At 39.7% G+C, this 19,225-nt stretch overlaps 1 protein-coding gene across 2 annotated transcripts in view; it reads right to left on the reverse strand.

Annotated features, from left to right (window-relative positions):
* LOC126457822 (extracellular sulfatase SULF-1 homolog) overlaps positions 1-19,225 on the reverse strand; it is a 796,827-nt gene that overhangs the window by 102,007 nt on the left and 675,595 nt on the right. For both annotated transcript variants that reach the window (XM_050094450.1, XM_050094449.1), the window contains exons 9-10: positions 2,663-2,776; positions 793-861 (exon numbers count right to left, since the gene is read on the reverse strand). In XM_050094450.1, coding sequence (XP_049950407.1) covers positions 793-861; positions 2,663-2,776 — 183 coding nt within the window. The remainder of the gene's footprint in view (positions 1-792; positions 862-2,662; positions 2,777-19,225) is intronic.

Consider the following 19,225-nt stretch of genomic DNA (forward strand, 5'->3'; position numbering starts at 1 on the left):
TTAGAAATTTACAGCATGACTGCAGTATTACTTTTTCTAGAATGTTAAACATTTTGTTTTCCTTGACATTTCTATAGCTGTAGTTTCATGCAATTCAATTCATATCACCTATTATGGAACGTTTCTGAATTTTTGGCTTAAGATCCCTGTTTTGTTACCAACAAAACAGTTTTGGCTAAGGGTGTTCTCCAATTTAACTTCAAGAATATCTATATGTATGATTCAGTCCTAAATGAGAAGGTGATCACAGGCTCTAGCATGAATTAACATCAGCAAGGCAAGGTAAAACATTCAAGGCATTGAAGTTTTTGGCTAAGGGTGCTCTTCAATTTAACTTCAAGAATATCTACATGTATGATCCACTCCTAAATAAAAAGGTGATCAAGGGCTCTAGTATGAATTAACATCACCAAGGTAAGGCTAAACATTCGACAAATGGAAGATATATGCAACAAGGCATACAATTAAGAATGAGACAGTAATATTTATGTGTTGTTATGAAACAGAGGAAGACAAACAAGCTCAAACCTTAATAATCAGTCTCAGCAACTTAACACCAATCAGAATCTGATATAAACTGTTGCACACGAGAAACAAGAAGGTGAGGTGGTCCCTTCAGATATAATTGGATCTGTTAGGACCTGTTATGACTAGATGGCTAACAGAAGATTTCTGCTAAGTGTGAAGCTTACTGTTTGCAGAAAAAATTTCATTTTATTACACAAATTCGCATTTTTTGCAGATTTGTTTCACTACGTGTACATACAAAGTAGCCGATGTAAATGTACTTACCTTTCTATTAGGAATGTGTCTGGCCATTTAAATCTTCTTCTTGCACCAGATGCCTTGCTGTGTTTGGGTCTGAAAGAAAGATGGTTATACATGGTTACATTAGATGTTTACTTATGTACAGTAGTACATTGTTAGATGTATTATCTTACATTCAGCAACAGACATTATGGCATCTTTGTTTTAAATTTATTCATTGTCATACATTTGCTTTGTCTTGATACACCAGTTCTTCAGGACTGAGAGTATGTTAAACATTGACCAATAAGTGAAAATTACCATTGTAAAAATTTTTAAATCCTGTATGTTCATGCTAAGAAGAATCTTACTGTGAGATTTGTAGAGAGATACCTAGGCATGAATACAGCAAGAATGTTTCAATGGATGTACGTACGGAAGTTAAGCAGACATGAAGATGCTTGCACAGGATAGTTAGCATGGGGAGCTGCATCAAACTATACTTTGGAGGGAGGACCACAACAACAATGGAAAACAACAGTGTCACTCACAGCCCAGTGAAGAGGGTGTGTATAAAATATGAGGCCAAATAAATAGTTTTTGCCCTGGCAAAGATATATCTTTGGTATCATTGATTTTTATTTACTTTTTTTAAAGGGGAAAAGAAGCACTTGTGTTGTGTGTGTTTCATTTAATTGGATAAAACGATATATCATGCTATCATAAAAGTTTTTATTTTAGACAGTTCATCACCAATGGAAATTCATACAAAGCCTGTGAAAATTATAAAGACTTTGCACCTCAATTTTTTACAAAGAATTTTCTCCTTGATTTTCAACAGCCTAGGAATGATTAGCTGTATTTGAGTGCAAATGTATTTCTCTTGAAAATGATCCATATGAAATAATGCCAGAACTGCAATCTCAACTGAAAATTTTGAGAAACTATGCAATTGTGTATTGATCAATTAGTCATTAAACATACCTGAAATAGCTAATTTCATGGGCATATTAGAAAAGCGAATTTTATATCAAAAATTAACTATGAGTACACTTTGTGCTTGATGAATGCTGTATCTATTGAACACTGATTCAGTGCAGATTCAAAAAATAAATCTCTCACCTACTGTTGAACAATTTTATAAAGAAACACACTTATTTTTAGTGCAAAACTGGTACTATGGCAGAGATGTGAGGACAACATTTCACACCTGAAACAAAACAGCAACGTCAAGTTGATTTCAACTGCCAGAAAAATGTTTGCCAGTTTTTTAAGTGAATGAAAAAGTGAGTTGACTTATTCATCATTTACACAAAAAAGGAAGTCTCCAGGACAACCTGGGTAAAAAATAAATGGAACATGCTTAGGTTCCAAAAACAAAATACTGTAGAAAATACATTTTGGATTAGCACAATGGTATTGTCCACAAAGTTGATTTTTCATCAGAAAAACTGAGGTACAAATTGTTTCAACATCCAACCTATTCATCAGATTTGGCAACCTTAGACTTCCATTTTTTTATAAGCAACAAAATTTGTGCCTGAAAGTGTTTTGAGGCCAGTGAAGATGTTATGGCAGTTACAAGTAAGTATTTTGCAGATCTTCAAGAATCTCATTTCTGGTATGGAATCCTCTCATTGGGAAAAAAAGCTTGGGAACATGAACTGACCTAACAAGGTATTACATAAAAAGTAAGTGCATTTTAACAAAAAACAAAAAACATAGTTTTTCACTGCCAGCCAAAACACTTTTCCCTTGTCCTCATAATAAATGCTTTTGGGTAAAGTTACATCTTTCTTACATAGTCTGATGTTTGGGAGATGTACAATAATAGTAAGCCTCCTCAAATCATTGAAGTATAGCTTAATGCAGTTTGGGTACTAGTAATAATATATAAATATATTGAGCAACTAACCCTCTGTGAAGTAGCCTCAGAAAAGATCTTCCATCCATGTGTGACGGTGTCTCAACACCTGCTATGTCAAGGAATGTTGGTGCCAAGTCCAAATTCAAAACAATATCATCAATCCTGTAAAAGAAATATTATAGCTAATTTTAAATACTTCCATCATCTGTTAAAACATGTTATAAATTTCATGAAGCACAACAAGGGAACAGTAAAATAAAAAATGTGCCATTATGAAACCACTCAGTTACATTATCAAATAGCAGTTGAAGTTAAATCTGTACATAAAAGGTAACACACTTAATCCACAGTAAAACTACAATTTAAAAAAAAGATGTCCCTGGTTTAGCAAGCTGCATGTTCCCACAACCGTTTTCAACAAATATCAAGGCTTTATGAAAGACACATTTCACACACTCACTGGAACATTAATATTTATTCATTACATTTGAGACAGAGTGTTGTATCAGCACTTACTATGTACCTACATATATAATTTGACACTGATACCTACTTCAGAATATTTTATGATCTGAAGATGGCAATAGCCGAAAGCAGTACTAGAGAAGTATAAAAGTTTGTTTAATCAAGACAGACCTGTAAAATAAAGTGCCACAATAAGATCATAGACTCATTTTCAGATTTCATGTCTTCAGTTGATATCAGATTAAAGAAGAGATAACCAGTTAAATGAAACATCCTGGTTCCATGGAGAATTATTTAAGAAAACTACAGATGATCTATAGAAGAGTGGTCAGACAAGGATTTGAAAACTGAAGCCCGTTGTCTTAGCCACTGCATCACTTCATTCAGCAATTGAAGCAGTTAGACAACAGTAGGGAATAGTGAGCTGCAGCCTAACTTTTGGTTGCAAGTGAGCTTTCTCACAATTATAGGTGGCTGCTCAGAGACTCATCCATTTCAGCGCATATAGCGTGATTAATTCTAGAGATATGAAACTGTGCTACATTATTCCCACAGATTTAGTAGAGGAGCTGGTTCTGGTTATGTGTGGTTAGCAGGAGAGACTTTGTGGAATATGGAATGGCAGTAGAGCGGTAATGGTAGTATTATCTATGCGTATGCTCCTGCCTAGTTCCATTTGTGTTGGACAACTGCAAAATTGGCATAGATTCAGACTTCAATTTGGCACATGCTTGTGTCTGTCTAAAACCTTCTTGTTAATAACTTTTACATAAGAATTAAGCATCTGCCATTTGGATGTGACATGGTGGCACTTATGAGTTTTAATGTGCCATTAATGTAACGCCCAGAAGAGATCATTCAGAATTACAATACATGCAAAATAACATTTGGGGTGCCCCTTGTACACACAATAGGACTGCTAATGTTCTCAATATACATAAGCAGTTTATCAGATATCTCTCTCATACAGTTTGCTGTTATCTACAGGGAACTGCTGTAGTATATCCACTTTGTGTACCAACTGGCAACTCTCTAAATGTGGATAGATGCAATATAATCGAGTAACAAAGAAAAAACCCAATGATATCTGGTTACAAGACCAATGGTAAATTTCTGAATCCTGTCACATAATTTCAATGTCTTCTCTTCAAAGAGAAAGTGAACATGGAATGACTCAAGTGGTCCAATGTGCAAAATCAAGTTCATAATAATAATAATAATAATAATTTCAATGTCTAGAAGTAATACTGTTCAGCCCTATGAAATGGAAAGAACATGTAGGATGTGGAAGGGGAGGTGAATTGAAGGCTTCTACAGGGCTATTACAAATGATTGAAGCGATTTCATAAATTCACTGTATCTCCATTCATTGACGTATGGTCACGACACTCTACAGATACGTAGAAAAACTCATAAAGTTTTGTTCGGCTGAAGCCGCACTTCAGGTTACTGCCGTCAGAGTGCTCAAGAGCGCAGTGAGACAAAATGGCGACAGGAGCCGAGAAAGCGTATGTCGTGCTTGAAATGCACTCACATCAGTCAGTCATAACAGTGCAACGACACATCAGGACGGAGTTCAACAAAGATCCACCAACTGCTAACTCCATTCGGCGATGGTATGCGCAGTTTAAAGCTTCTGGATGCCTCTGTAAGGGGAAATCAATGGGTCGGCCTGCAGTGAGCAAAGAAATGGTTGAACGCGTGCGGGCAAGTTTCACGCGTAGCCCGCGGAAGTCGACGAATAAAGCAAGCAGGGAGCTAAACGTACCACAGCTGACAGTTTGGAAAATCTTACGGAAAAGGCTAAAGCAGAAGCCTTACCGTTTACAATTGCTACAAGCCCTGACACCCGATGACAAAGTCAAACACTTTGAATTTTCGGTGCGGTTGCAACAGCTCATGGAAGAGGATGCGTTCAGTGTGAAACTTGTTTTCAGTGATGAAGCAACATTTTTTCTTGAAGGTGAAGTGAACAGACACAATGTGCGAATCTGGGTGGTAGAGAATCCTCACGCATTCGTGCAGCAAATTCGCAATTCACCAAAAGTTAACGTGTTTTGTGCCATCTCACACTTTAAAGTTTACGGTCCCTCTTTCTTCTGCGAAAAAAACGTTACACGACACGTGTATCTGGACATGCTGGAAAATTGGCTCATGCCACAACTGGAGACCGACTTCATCTTTCAACAGGATGGTGCTCCACCGCACTTCAATCATGATGTTCGGCATTTCTTAAACAGGAGATTGGAAAACCGATGGATCGGTCGTGGTGGAGATCATGATCAGCAATTCATGTCATGGCCTCCACGCTCTCCCGACTTAACCCCATGCGATTTCTTTCTGTGGGGTTATGTGAAAGATTCAGTGTTTAAACCTCCTCTACCAAGAAACGTGCCAGAACTGCGAGCTCGCATCAACGATGCTTTCGAACTCATTGATGGGGACATGCTGCGCCGAGTGTGGGAGAAACTTGATTATCGGCTTGATGTCTGCCGAATCACTAAAGGGGCACATATCGAACATTTGTGAATACCTAAAAAAACTTTTTGAGTTTTTGTATGTGTGTGCAAAGCATTGTGAAAATATCTCAAATAATAAGGTTATTGTAGAGCTGTGAAATCGCTTCAATCATTTATAATAACCCTGTATTAGTTGGGAGGGATTTGGGTAATGTGGAGCATCTGCAGAGGAAATTGTGTACAAGATGCTAATGGAAGTAATTCCGTTCCAGTGTAGACATGATAGCAGACTTTGAATGAATTCAGTGATACACTGCTAGGATCATGCAAATTAGTAAACAAAAATCAAATTTGGACACCTAGAGATTTCTTAAGCTTTTTCAGTAAAAGCTCTTTCCAATGTAAACAAACTTCTAATATGTCTTAAAAATCTGAAATTTTATTTCTGGACCATGTCCACTAGTTTTGTAATACATTTTGAAGCCTTTTTGGTGCTTTTGGAATAACCATTGTAAACTGAAAACTTTTGAGCCATTCTCCGGCTCGCGTTGTTGCTGTTGTATGTTTCCATCCTCTGTTGGAGGCCAAACTATATCATTTAGTTGACATGGTTGCGGTTGTTTGTCTTCTTCTTGTGTTGACTGGTGCCACTTGGTTTCGCAAGCGTTCCCTGTCTGCTAGTGGCAGCAGCAGCGTTATGGTTATGTAGTAACTGTGGCCCTATCTTTGGGGTGACGTCGTCGTTCTCCTGTGTCATGTGAGTGAGTAGTTCGGTTGGGGACGCAGGAGGAGCCAGGTCCACAAAGAGCAAGAACACGCCAGGACCGCTGGTGGCGTGCATGGACTGCCGGATTGAAGGGCTGTGGTCATGAGGGTGCACGACGTCGTTGAAACTGGATCCCGCAAGTTTTAAGTTGAGTGCATTTCAATTCAAGTAGACAAACCTCCACCATTGTGAAATCTTGCGATTCTCCAGTGACTTGGGTTCATGTTGCTGCTCGTCATGTTGCCAGGGCAAAGAGCAGCGAGTGGAGTGCTAGGGGAAGGCGGATCTGATTAGCTTTCCTGGGCTTCTAATTACTATTTACTACCTTCAGCTTGTTACAATTGTTAAGTTCAACCAGCGATATTTTCCTGCCTGGTGGCCGCTAATGCCCCAGTTACCTGCTCTGGGGGTTAGTGTACGTAACGGCAGTGTACGTTTCCTCGCCTTGCCGCTGCTGTCCAGTGAGGCGTATGAGTTTGACAGCTTTCTTGATTGTACGTTGGTTGGTGATTCTTCTATCTTGGTGGTAGTGATTCCTTTCTTGTTCTGGGCTCTAAGCACAGTATTCTGTGGGCGGAGCCCAGACCGCCAGTTCTGGCTTTGGCGTATTTTTACATCTTTGCAATTGGTTTATTGGACATCAGGTAGCCTCACCAAGATTATCATTAGTCACCCGTTAGACAGTCACTAGTCTGAGTTACCATCTTGTGGTGTGAATGCAACTCTTGGCTGCCTTTCTCATTGCTTGCCAAAGTGTTTTTGGCTTGACCTACTGAGAGGCCGATTCCTGGAGCACCATCTGTGACTGGCCCTTGTGTTTTTTATTGTGTTGTTATTTTATTATTGTATTACCAAGTTACCATCATTTGTTTCACCTGTTTGGTGATCAGTTGCTTGTCCTTTTGAATTAACCTTTATTATTATATTTCCTGATTTATTGTATGTTGTCAATTCTTTTTTTTTAATAATTGCCATTCTTGGAATTAAAGGCCTTCAGCCATGACTGTGGTTACTTGCCTTAAAATTCTAATTGCGACCACATTGGCTTGTTTTCAAAACATTATTTGCAGTGTCTGTATTTTATGTTGTTGTTGTTGTGGTCTTCAGTCCTGAGACTGGTTTGATGCAGCTCTCCATGCTACTCTATCCTGTGAAAGCTTCTTCATCTCCCAGTACCTACTGCAGCCTACATCCTTCTGAATCTGCTTAGTGTATTCATCTCTTGGTCTCCCTCTACGATTTTTACCCTCCATACCGCCCTCCAATGCTAAATTTGTGATCCCTTGTTGCCTCTGAACTTGTCCTACCAACCGATCCCTTCTTCTTGTAAAGTTGTGCCACAAACTCCTCCCCAATCCTATTCAATACCTCCTCATCAATTATGTGATCTACCCATTTCATCTTCAGCATTCTTCTGTAGCACCACATTTCAAAAGCTTCTATTCTCTTTTTGTCCAAACTATTTATCATCATGTTTCACTTCCATACAAGGCTACACTCCATACAAATACTTTCAGAAACGACTCCCTGACACTTAAATCTATACCCGACGTTAACAAATTTCTCTTCTTCAGAAATGCTTTCCTTGCCATTGCCAGTCTACATTTTATATCCTCTCTACTTCGACCATCATCAGTTATTTTGCTCCCCAAATAGCAAAACTCCTTTACTACTTTAAGTATCTCATTTCCTAATCTAATTCCGTCAGAATCACCCGACTTAATTTGACTACATTCAATTATCCTTGTTTTGCTTTTGTTGATGTTCATCTTACAACCTCCTTTCAAGACACTGTCCATTCCAAGTCCTTTGCTGTCTCTGACAGAATTACAATGTCATCGGCGAACCTTAAAGTTTTTATTTCTTCTCCATGGATTTTAATACCTACTCCGAATTTTTCTTTTGTTTCCTTCACTGCTTGCTCAATATACAGATTGAATAACATCAGGGAGAGGCTACAACCCTGGCTCGCTCTCTTACCAACCACTGCTTCCCTTTCATGTCCCTCATCTCTTATAACTGCCATCTGGTTTCTGTACAAATTGTAAATAGCCTTTTGCTCACTATAGTTTACCCCTGCCACCTTCAGAATTTGAAAGAGAGTATTCCAGTCAACATTGTCAAAAGCTTTCTCCAAGTCTACAAATGCTAGAAACTTAGGTTTGCCTGTTCTTAATCTAGCTTCTAAGATAAGTCGTAGGGTCAGTATTGCTTCACGTTCTACAGAATCCAAACTGATCTTCCCAGAGGTCAGCTTCTACCAGTTTTTCCATTCATCTGTAAAGAATTCGCATTAGTATTTTGCAGCCGTATTAAACTGATTGTTCGGTGATTTTCACATCTGTCAATGCCTGCTTTCTTGGGGTTGGAATTATTATATTCTTCTTAAAGTGTGAGGGTATTTCGCCTGTCTCATACATTTTGCTCACTAGATGGTAGAGTTTCGCCAGGACTGGCTCTTCCAAGGCTGTCAGTAGTTCAAATGGAATGTTGTCTACTCCTGGGGCCTTGTTTCGATTTAGGTCTTTCAGTGCTCTGTCAAACTCTTCACGCAGTATTATATCTCCCATTTCATCTTCATCTTCATCTACATCCTTTTATGAATGTTTGTTAAAATTTTTAAATAATTGCCATTCTTGGAATTTAAGGCCTTCAGCCGTGAAAAAATTCTTAAATTATTGCCATTATTTTAATTTGTTGTTGATTTCAAATAAATTGTGTGTGATTAAAAGAAAAGCCAACGTATAGCAACTGATTATAGCCCCGTCCACAGTTGTAACTGAATCCTGCCTTCCTTGACTATCAGGTTTCAACTTTACTCTCAGCAGGGGAACTGCTGTACCAAACATTTGCAAATGAATTTGGTTGTGTGTGACATGGGTATCTGCCTTTTGCTAGCAGTGCTACTCCAATTGAGTGTTTGTGGACCAAATCCATGTTTCAGCATTTTGGTAATTTTTTTCTAACTCCATAATAGTCAGCCATTCCACAAAGTGTTTTAAAGAACTCCTGGAAGAAATGATACCTTGGAGTAACTTACCCAGTTCCAGCATTATTTTTTTTTCTAATTAGCAGTCACTGAGATCAACATTGTGAGAAATTGGGACTCTGAAGTTGAAATTAAATCGTTCTTGCACGTACATCCTTTATCCATGGGTCTAGTCTATTCTAATAGATTCAGCAGAAAAATTTTGTGAAATTTGGAAAGGAAGCAGAGAAGGATTGAGAGACTGAAGTTTGGTGTTGGCCCAATAAATGGAGTCGTACAGCTCAAGCAGAAGATAAATTCTCAACAAAATCGTCAAGTACCAGTCTAGCAGACAGTTTTAACATGTACCACAAGTATTTCAGCTATTATCCTCTTTCAAATACTGACTTTAGAAAAAATAATACACACAAAATTAGCTATGGAAAATTTCATTATTATTAGAAAATGAAGTTTAAAAATCTTTTGCACAAATGTTGTTGTCTTAATATGTACATTATATAGAGACCAATGCCAAAAAGGTAAATATCTGGTTTTGAAAATTACATAATGAAGAAATCATGATAAGTGATAGTCAATATGTGAGCTAACATGATTCAGAATAACAGTTTAATGTAACATTATGCATTAAAAATCAATACATGAGGAAGCTGCAAGCCACTGCAATAACGGACATCATAGGTTCAAATCAAACAGATTGAATCTTATTTTCCAGCTGTTTGCATCAAAACGGGAAAATCAACTTTGGATGGTGCACAGAAGTGAAGCAAGTAAATATGTTTAGATATGCTGTACCTCAGGCAATTTGTTATCACTGCTGGAAACAGTAAGTTATACTCTTTTTTGTCTTAATTTTGCAAAATTTGAAGCTGCAGTACAGCGCAATGTATCATCATGTAATATACTTACATTTGCTTAAAAGGACAAGTGGTAAACTGATTCTAAAAAAATTACATAAATCGTTCAAACCTCCAGAGCATTAAATGCATAATGCATTGAGATGAAAATTACGATTAGTGACTGAAGATAGTTTGTTTTCTTCTTTACTAGAGTACCACAGTCCTGGTGACAACTCTGGACTTGATTAAGATGTTTTTTTAAAAAAATTCAATTTCTTGACAGTTGGTTTATCTGCACCTGTAGTGGCGTGTCTTTCATAGGAGTCATTGATTTACTGGAAAGAGTAACTTCTACAATGGAAAAATACATGTAGACCATTGCAGAGGATACTGATGAGCTGTGGTAATAAACTGCAATACACTTACGGCAGTGCTGCAGTGTTGTGCTATTTCTCCCAATAAAGATCTGTGGTATGTTGTAGTCACATGGATAATGTGCCTATTATCCAATGTCAGTACCACATTTTATAGTCCACTGCTGGCACTGTTTATACATTTGGATATTCCAGTTATTCATTACAAAAGAAACACTAAAATCCATAATAGTGTAATTCCACAATACAAAAATCTACACAAAGTGTCACAGACTAACCATATTCCAGCATTAAAAACAAGGTATCTTTTTAGTATTGTCAAGGCAATGTGATTTCTCAGGTAATGATGTAAGACGTTTGGTGTTAGCCTAGAGCCATTTGCACATTGTTTGTACGGCTGCATCACTAAAGCATTTTCTTAAAGAGAATGTTAGATTGATAGCTGAGCTATAATAACAACATCTATTATTATGCGTGTACTATGCTTTGTTCTCCTCTCAGGATGCCATGTTGTTGTGTATTATCTGTAGTGTTGATTCAGAAAGCCAGCAAGGGTCTTCTCCCCTTCCCCTCCCCCCCCCCCCCCCCCCCCCAATAACCATCTATGACTCAATGCTTATGCTATGTGTGACTGATCTCCTTAACTCCTAAAGCATTTAATTCTACCAGAACTTTTCTACTATAATTACTAAGGAGGAAAAACAAAACCATGAAGGAATTATCCAAATGGGATGGAAATTGGTAGATGACATGTGCATGTATAGACAAACAAATGCATACAGTTTTAGAAAAAATGGGATGATTTATTCAAGAGAAAGAGTGTCAGAAATTGAGCTAGTCAATAACATGTTGGTCCACTTCTGATCCTTATGCAAGCAGTTATTCATCTTGGTGCTGCTTAAGCCTGGAACATCTCCAGACTCATCTCCACTAGTTGCTGGGGTTCCTTTGAAAATGGGACTCATCACTGAAAATAATTTTACTTCAGTCAATGAGGTATCAGCCCAAGATATGTCTGGAAACGTCACTGACAGTGGTAGGATAGCAACCTGACTGTCGCCTGCCATATGGCCTGACAACCAGGAATGATGAATGTCAACTAATTTCCAATTGCTATTTTTATTGAGCAAATTAAGATGGCTGAAACATATTTGATTCGATATTTTGTACTTGAACAGCTGAGGTCCCGCAACCATCTGTGCAAGATGGACATTTAGAGACCAGGAGTGATGGTCTGGGGTGCCATTTCTTTCCACAGCAGAACCCTTTTGGTTGTCATCCACGGCACACCCTTACAGCACAGCAATATGTCGATGTTAATCTACACCCCATTTCATTGGCTTTCATGGCAATCCATCCTGGGCCTACATTTCAGCAAGATAATGCCTGCCCGCTCATGATGGGAGTTTCTACTGCTTGCCAAACCCCACCTTGCCCCAGTTGAGAATGTTCGGAGCATTGTGAGCAGGGCCCTCCAACCATTTTGGGGATCTGACGATGTAATGCACCAGTTGGTCAGAAATTGGCACATTATCCCTCAGGATGGCATCCAACAACTCTATCAGTCAATGCCAAGCCAAACAACTGCTTGCAGAAAAGCCAGAGGTGAACCACTGCATTATTGACTTCCTCAATTTTTGAAGTTCTCTCTCTTGAATAAATCATCAGATTTTTCTGAAATTGGGATTGATTGTTCATTTGTTTGTTTGTTTGTCTGTACATGTACATCACATCTAGTAATTTCAGTCCCATTTGGAAAATGCCTTCTTGGTGTATCATTTTTTGCCTTAGTGCGTATATCAGACAGACTTGCACATGGGCATGATACAATGTACTGGTTTTGTCAGGCTCTAGAATACCAGCCATAGTTCATTCCAAAGATAAAATTTTAAGGAAAAGAGCGTAAAGATTTTGTTTTGTAAACAAGAATGTTTTCTAATTTCATTTTATACCATTTTCAAATTGCCTGGTGTTACCTTCTATTCAACTTCATAGGTAACTCTCCATTGCCAAACTGATGGTTCCTTCACTCCCATTGACTGATTCCTTCTTTTAGTCAAGTTATTTCATACCTTACTTTCACAATTTGATCCAGTGCTTCCTCGTTAGTTACATGATTTAGCCATCTGATATTCAGTATTCTTCTGTGGCACCACATTTAAAAAGCCTCTGTTCTTTTTTGTCTGGACTGCTTTTCAACATTTAAACTAATTCCTCTTTTTCAAAAATGCTATTCTTGCTGCATCCCATCTGTATTTTGTACTGCCTCTACTTCAGGCATCATTGGTTATTTTGCTGCCCAAACAGTAAAGCTCATCTACTACTTTTAGTGTGTCATTTCCTAATCCAGTCCTCTCTGCACACATGATTCAGTTTCACTACATTCAATTACCCTGTTTTACTTCTATTACTGTTCATCTCACAACATCAATACCAAGAAACTTCTGTTCAACTGCTCTTCCAAGAAAAGGGTGGTTATAATTAAACTTTCACTACTTGAGCCTGTGTGAACAGAAAACTGTTCACTGTACGGGTACCCAACTTTATATGAATGATGCACTGCACAAATTTCTTTGTTAGCAGTGTTAGTGTCATGACTTGCCATTAGGTGCTGGTGCTGGTACTGGTATGGTAAGATAGGGTTTAAACACAAGAATCTGTGTGCATTATAGTTACAAACAGTCAAAGCAATTCTGGACAAAGCTGTTTTATCAAAACAGCAGCAATAGTGCTGCCAATCTTCATGAGTATTGATGCATTCACAAAATATGGAGATGTCCTCTGGGGATTTGAGAACTGCTCTTGGGAGACACTGATGGCTAATTGCACCACAAATTGTTGACACAGTTACTGTTGCCATAGCTGAGAATGCTGGATGCAATGCGCAATCTTCAAGGAGTGCACATGCTGTGTAATGACAGTTGAGCATACTATTGCCCACCAATTCAATAATTACTGTAAACAATTGTGAAATGATATATCTGGTGCACTTCCAGGCTGTCATGGCTGTAGCTGGTCATGACACTGAGCAACATTTGTAACCTGGAATGTAAATGTGATATGCAATTAACATATGTTATCATCTCATGTGGAAATTAAAATGTGTTTCTTTCAGTGGTTTATTTGTTTTCGGTCACACAGCTTGAGGCTGTTGCCAATGGGCATCACTGTGGGGGTCCGGATGGGGGTTTGTCGGGGACGGCCAGCTCGTCCCACGCATCCCCCGATCGGACTACGACTGTGGTTGCCCGGGATACTGCCCGCATTGAGGCTGATCCCTCACCTGTGGTAGAGTGGGAGGTCGTCTGAAGATGTGGCAGGGGGCGAAAGACATTCCGGAGGGCTGAACGGAAGGCCTCTCCAGTTTGTCTGACGAACCGGTTTCAGGCTCTGTATCAGGCTAATACTGATCTTCGGCCTGACATGGCTGCTTGTCCTGTTCTAGAGGTTGCCCCTCAGTCTGCAAGATCCGGGCGGTCGCAGAGGGTGGTTGGGAGCTCCAACGTCAGGCGCGTAATGGGGCCCCTTAGGGAAATGGCAGCAAGAGAGGGGAAGAAAACCAATGTGCACTCTGTGTGCATACTGGGGGGAGTCATTCCAGATGTGGAAAGGGTCCTTCCGGATGCCATGAAGGGTACAGGGTGCACCCATCTGCAGGTGGTTGCTCATGTCGGCACCAATGATGTGTGTCGCTATGGATCGGAGGAAATCCTCTCTGGCTTCCGGCGGCTATCTGATTTGGTGAAGACTGCCAGTCTCGCTAGCGGGATGAAAGCAGAGCTCACCATCTGCAGCATCATCGACAGGACTGACTGCGGACCTTTGGTACAGAGCCGAGTGGAGGGTCTGAATCAGAGGCTGTGACGGTTCTGCGACCGTGTGGGCTGCAGATTCCTCGACTTGCGCCATCAGGTGGTGGGGTTTCGGGTTCCGCTGGATAGGTCAGGAGTCCACTACACGCAACAAGCAGCTACACAGGTAGCAGGGGTTGTGTGGCATGGGCTGGGCGGTTTTTTAGGTTAGATGGCCTTGGGCAAGTACAGAAAGGGCAACAGCCTCAACGGGTGCGGGGCAAAGTCAGGACATGCGGGGACCAAGCAGCAATCGGTACTGTAATTGTCAACTGTCAAAGCTGCATTGGTAAAGTACCAGAACTTCAAGCGCTGATAGAAAGCACCGAAGCTGAAATCGTTATAGGTACAGAAAGCTGGCTTAAGCCAGAGATAAATTCTGCCGAAATTTTTACAAAGGTACAGACGGTGTTTAAAAGGATAGATTGCATGAAACCGGTGGTGGAGTGTTCGTCGCTGTTAGTAGTAGTTTATCCTGTAGTGAAGTAGAAGTGGATAGTTTCTGTGAATTATTATGGGTGGAGGTTACACTCAACAACCGAGCTAGGTTAATAATTGGCTCCTTTTACCGACCTCCTGACTCAGCAGCATTAGTGGCAGAACAACTGAGAGAAATTTTGGAATACATTTCACATAAATTTTCTCAGCATGTTATAGTCTTAGGTGGAGATTTCAATTTACCAGATATAGACTGGGACACTCAGATGTTTAGGACGGGTGGTATGGACAGAGCATCGAGTGACATTATACTGAGTGCACTATCCGAAAATTACCTCGAGCAATTAAACAGAGAACCGACTCATGGAGATAACATCTTGGACCTACTGATAACAAACAGACCCGAACTTTTCGACTCTGTAAGTGCAGAACAGGGAATCAGTGATCATAAGGCCATTGCAGCATCCCTGAATATGGAAGTTAATAGGAATATAAAAAAAAGGGAGGAAGGTTTATCTGTTTAGCAAGAGTAATAGAAGGCAGATTTCAGACTACCTAACAGATCAAAACGAAAATTTCTGTTCCGACACTGACAATGTTGAGTGTTTATGGAAAAATTTCAAGGCAATCGTAAAATGCGTTTTAGACAGGTACGTGCCGAGTAAAACTGTGAGGGACGGGAAAAACCCACCGTGGTACAACAACAAAGTTAGGAAACTACTGCGAAAGCAAAGAGAGCTTCACTCCAAGTTTAAACGCAGCCAAAATCTCTCTGACAAACAAAAGCTAAACGATGTCAAAGTTAGCGTAAGGAGGGCTATGCGTGAAGCGTTCAGTGAATTCGAAAGTAAAATTCTATGTACCGACTTGACAGGAAATCCTAGGAAGTTCTGGTCTTATGTTAAATCAGTAAGTGGCTCGAAACAGCATATCCAGACACTCCGGGATGATGATGGCATTGAAACAGAGGATGACACGCGTAAAGCTGAAATACTAAACACCTTTTTCCAAAGTTGTTTCACAGAGGAAGACCGCACTGCAGTTCCTTCTCTAAATCCTCGCACAAACGAAAAAATGGCTGACATTGAAATAAGTGTCCAAGGAATAGAAAAGCAACTGGAATCACTCAATAGAGGAAAGTCCACTGGACCTGACGGGATACCAACTCGATTCTACACAGAGTACGCGAAAGAACTTGCCCCCCTTCTAACAGCCGTGTACCGCAAGTCTCTAGAGGAACGGAGGGTTCCAAATGATTGGAAAAGGTCGTCGAGCAGATGCGCAAAACTATAGACCTATATCTCTGACGTCGATCTGTTTTAGAATTTTAGAACATGTTTTTTGCTCGAGTATCATGTCGTTTTTGGAAACCCAGAATCTACTATGTAGGAATCAACATGGATTCCAGAAACAGCGATTGTGTGAGACCCAACTCGCTTTATTTGTTCATGAGACCCAGAAAATATTAGATACAGGCTCCCACGTAGATGCTATTTTTCTTGACTTCCGGAAGGCGTTCAATACAGTTCCGCACTTTCGCCTGATAAACAAAGTAAGAGCCTACGGAATATCAGACCAGCTGTGTGGCTGGATTGAAGAGTTTTTAGCAAACAGAACACAGCATGTTGTTATTAACGGAGAGACATCTACAGACGTTAAAGTAACGTCTGGCGTGCCACAGGGGAGTGTTATGGGACCATTGCTTTTCACAATATATATAAATGACCTAGAAGTTAGTGTCGGAAGTTCCATGCGGCTTTTCGCGGATGATGCTGTAGTATACAGAGAAGTTGCAGCATTAGAAAATTGTAGCAAAATCCAGGAAGATCTGCAGCGGATAGGCACTTGCTGCAGGGTGTGGCAACTGTCCCTTAACATAGACAAATGTAATGTATTGCGAATACATAGAAAGAAGGATCCTTTATTGTATGATTATATGATAGCGGAACAAACACTGGTAGCAATTATTTCTGTAAAATATCTGGGAGTATGTGTGCGGAACGATTTGAAGTGGAATGATCATATAAAATTAATTGTTGGTAAGGCGGGTACCAGGTTGAGATTCATTGGTAGAGTGCTTAGAAAATGTAGTCCATCAACAAAGGAGGTGGCTTACAAAACACTCGTTCGACCTGTACTTGAGTATTGCTCATCAGTGTGGGATCCGTACCAGATCGGTTTGACGGAGGAGATAGAGAAGATCCAAAGAAGAGCGGCGCGTTTCGTCACAGGGTTATTTGGTAACCGTGATAGCGTTACGGAGATGTTTAATAAACTCAAGTGGCAGACTCTGCAAGAGAGGCACTCTGCATCACGGTGTAGCTTGCTCGCCAGGTTTCGAGAGGGTGCGTTTCTGGATGAGGTATCGAATATATTGCTTCCCCCTACTTATACCTCCCGAGGAGATCACGAATGTAAAATTAGAGAGATTAGAGTGCGCACGGAGGCTTTCAGACAGTCGTTCTTCCCGCGAACCATACGCGACTGGAACAGGAAAGGGAGGTAATGACAGTGGCACGTAAAGTGCCCTCCGCCACACACCGTTGGGTGGCTTGCAGAGTATAAATGTAGATGTAGATGTTATTTCTCTACTGCATGCCCTTACAAATGTTTCCACAAAATTTCATTGCCCTGCGATCACTTGTTTTTCAGAGGTGCCCTCTCAAGTAGCCAAAGCTTAATTATAACCACCCTATAGTTTGCAGTCTCTGACAGAACTGAAGGCCTCCGTGCAAAAAGGGATATCTCACAATTCACATCTCCGACATCAAATATGGACAGTAATCTCATTAACATGACTGGACCATATACATTCAGTGCAAAATAAGAATTCCTCCAATATTGATCCCTCCCTCATAAATAAGGGATAATGGGATAAGATTCTAAAGCTTATATGGTCTGATACACGTTAGGGAAAAAGTGGAGTTATCCCCTTTTTGCACCAAGATCTTCAATTACAATGCCATGATCAAGCTTCAAAGATTTTATTTCTTATCCCTGAAATTTAATTCAACTTCCAGTTTTGTCCTTAGCTTCCTTCACAGCTTGTTCAATGCACAGGTTAACAAACATGGAGGGTAGGTTACAATCCTGTCTCATTTGCTTCTCATCAACCACTACTTCCTCTTCATGTTCCTTGACTCTTATACTTACTGTCTGGTTTCTGTGCAAGTTGCGAATATTCTTTTGCTCCTTGTATTCTATCCCTCCTATCATTAGACTTTCAGAATGTAGTTTATCAAACATTTTCAAAAGCTTTCCACAAATGCTATAAGCATAGGTTTACCTTTATTTTACCCATCTTAAGGTGAACATTACCTCACCTCCTTACATTTAACCGGAGCCCAAACTAAACTTTCCCAAGATCTGACTGTACCAGGTTTTCGACTCTTTTCAAATAATTTGTATCAGCACTTTGTGACATTGAACTACTGAACTGATAATTCATTAATATTCACACCTCCCTGCTCTGGAACAGTAATTACTACATTCTTCTTGAAGTCTGTGGATATTCCACAGTCTGATATATCTTGCATACATGGTGGAATGGCTTCATCTTGGCTGGCTCTTACAAGGAACCCAAAAGTCCAGAGGGAATTTCATCTACTCCAGGGGACTTGTTTTGATTTAGGTCGTTATGAGTTCTGCAAAATTTTTCTCACATATGCCATGTGTATATATTTCTTCTTCTCTTCCTATATATTGTTTCCCTTGTATAGACCCTCTATGTATTCCTTCCACCTTTCGGTCATTCCCTCTCTACTTAGTACTTGCTTGCCATCTGAGTTCTTAATATTCATGCAGGTGTTTCCATTTTCTCCAAAAGCCTCTAATTTTTTCAGTGAGCATTGCCAATGCTCCCCTTGAGACTTAACTACCTATGGTTCTTTCAGTTTGTTGAGGTCCCATGTCTTTTGTTTCCTACCTTTCAGCAATTTCTTCAGTTTTATTATGAAGATCATGAACAACATGTTACAGTCAGAAATGCTATCATCCCCTGGAAATGCTATGCAGTTTAAAATCTGGTTTCAAAATCTCTAGCTGAAGCCTCCCAGTGTCTCCAGGTCACTTTCACTTACACAACCTACTTTCATGATTTTCAGCCAAATATATCACTTCGTGCAATCAGAATACATTTAACACTGTTGTAATTGATTTAATTCCTGCTTTTGTTGTCAAGTTGTGATTTATCATTTACTATTCCTGTCCTGACAATTTTTGTGAGGCTAAAGCACCTGAAGTTTATGTATGGTTCACTACTCTTCAGCAATTTTCTTCACTGAAGCCACAAAAAACTTTGCTATTATGGATCATGCATTAACACATGTTTGATTACAGAAATAGAAGTTATCTGTTTGTTCATATAAAAAAGCATTTACTCAGGGCATGTAACGAAACTATGAAGATTTGCTTGAGTATTTAATGCCTATGCA

This window comes from Schistocerca serialis, chromosome 2 (assembly GCF_023864345.2).
Source record: "Schistocerca serialis cubense isolate TAMUIC-IGC-003099 chromosome 2, iqSchSeri2.2, whole genome shotgun sequence".
NCBI classification, from domain to species: Eukaryota; Metazoa; Arthropoda; class Insecta; order Orthoptera; family Acrididae; genus Schistocerca; species Schistocerca serialis.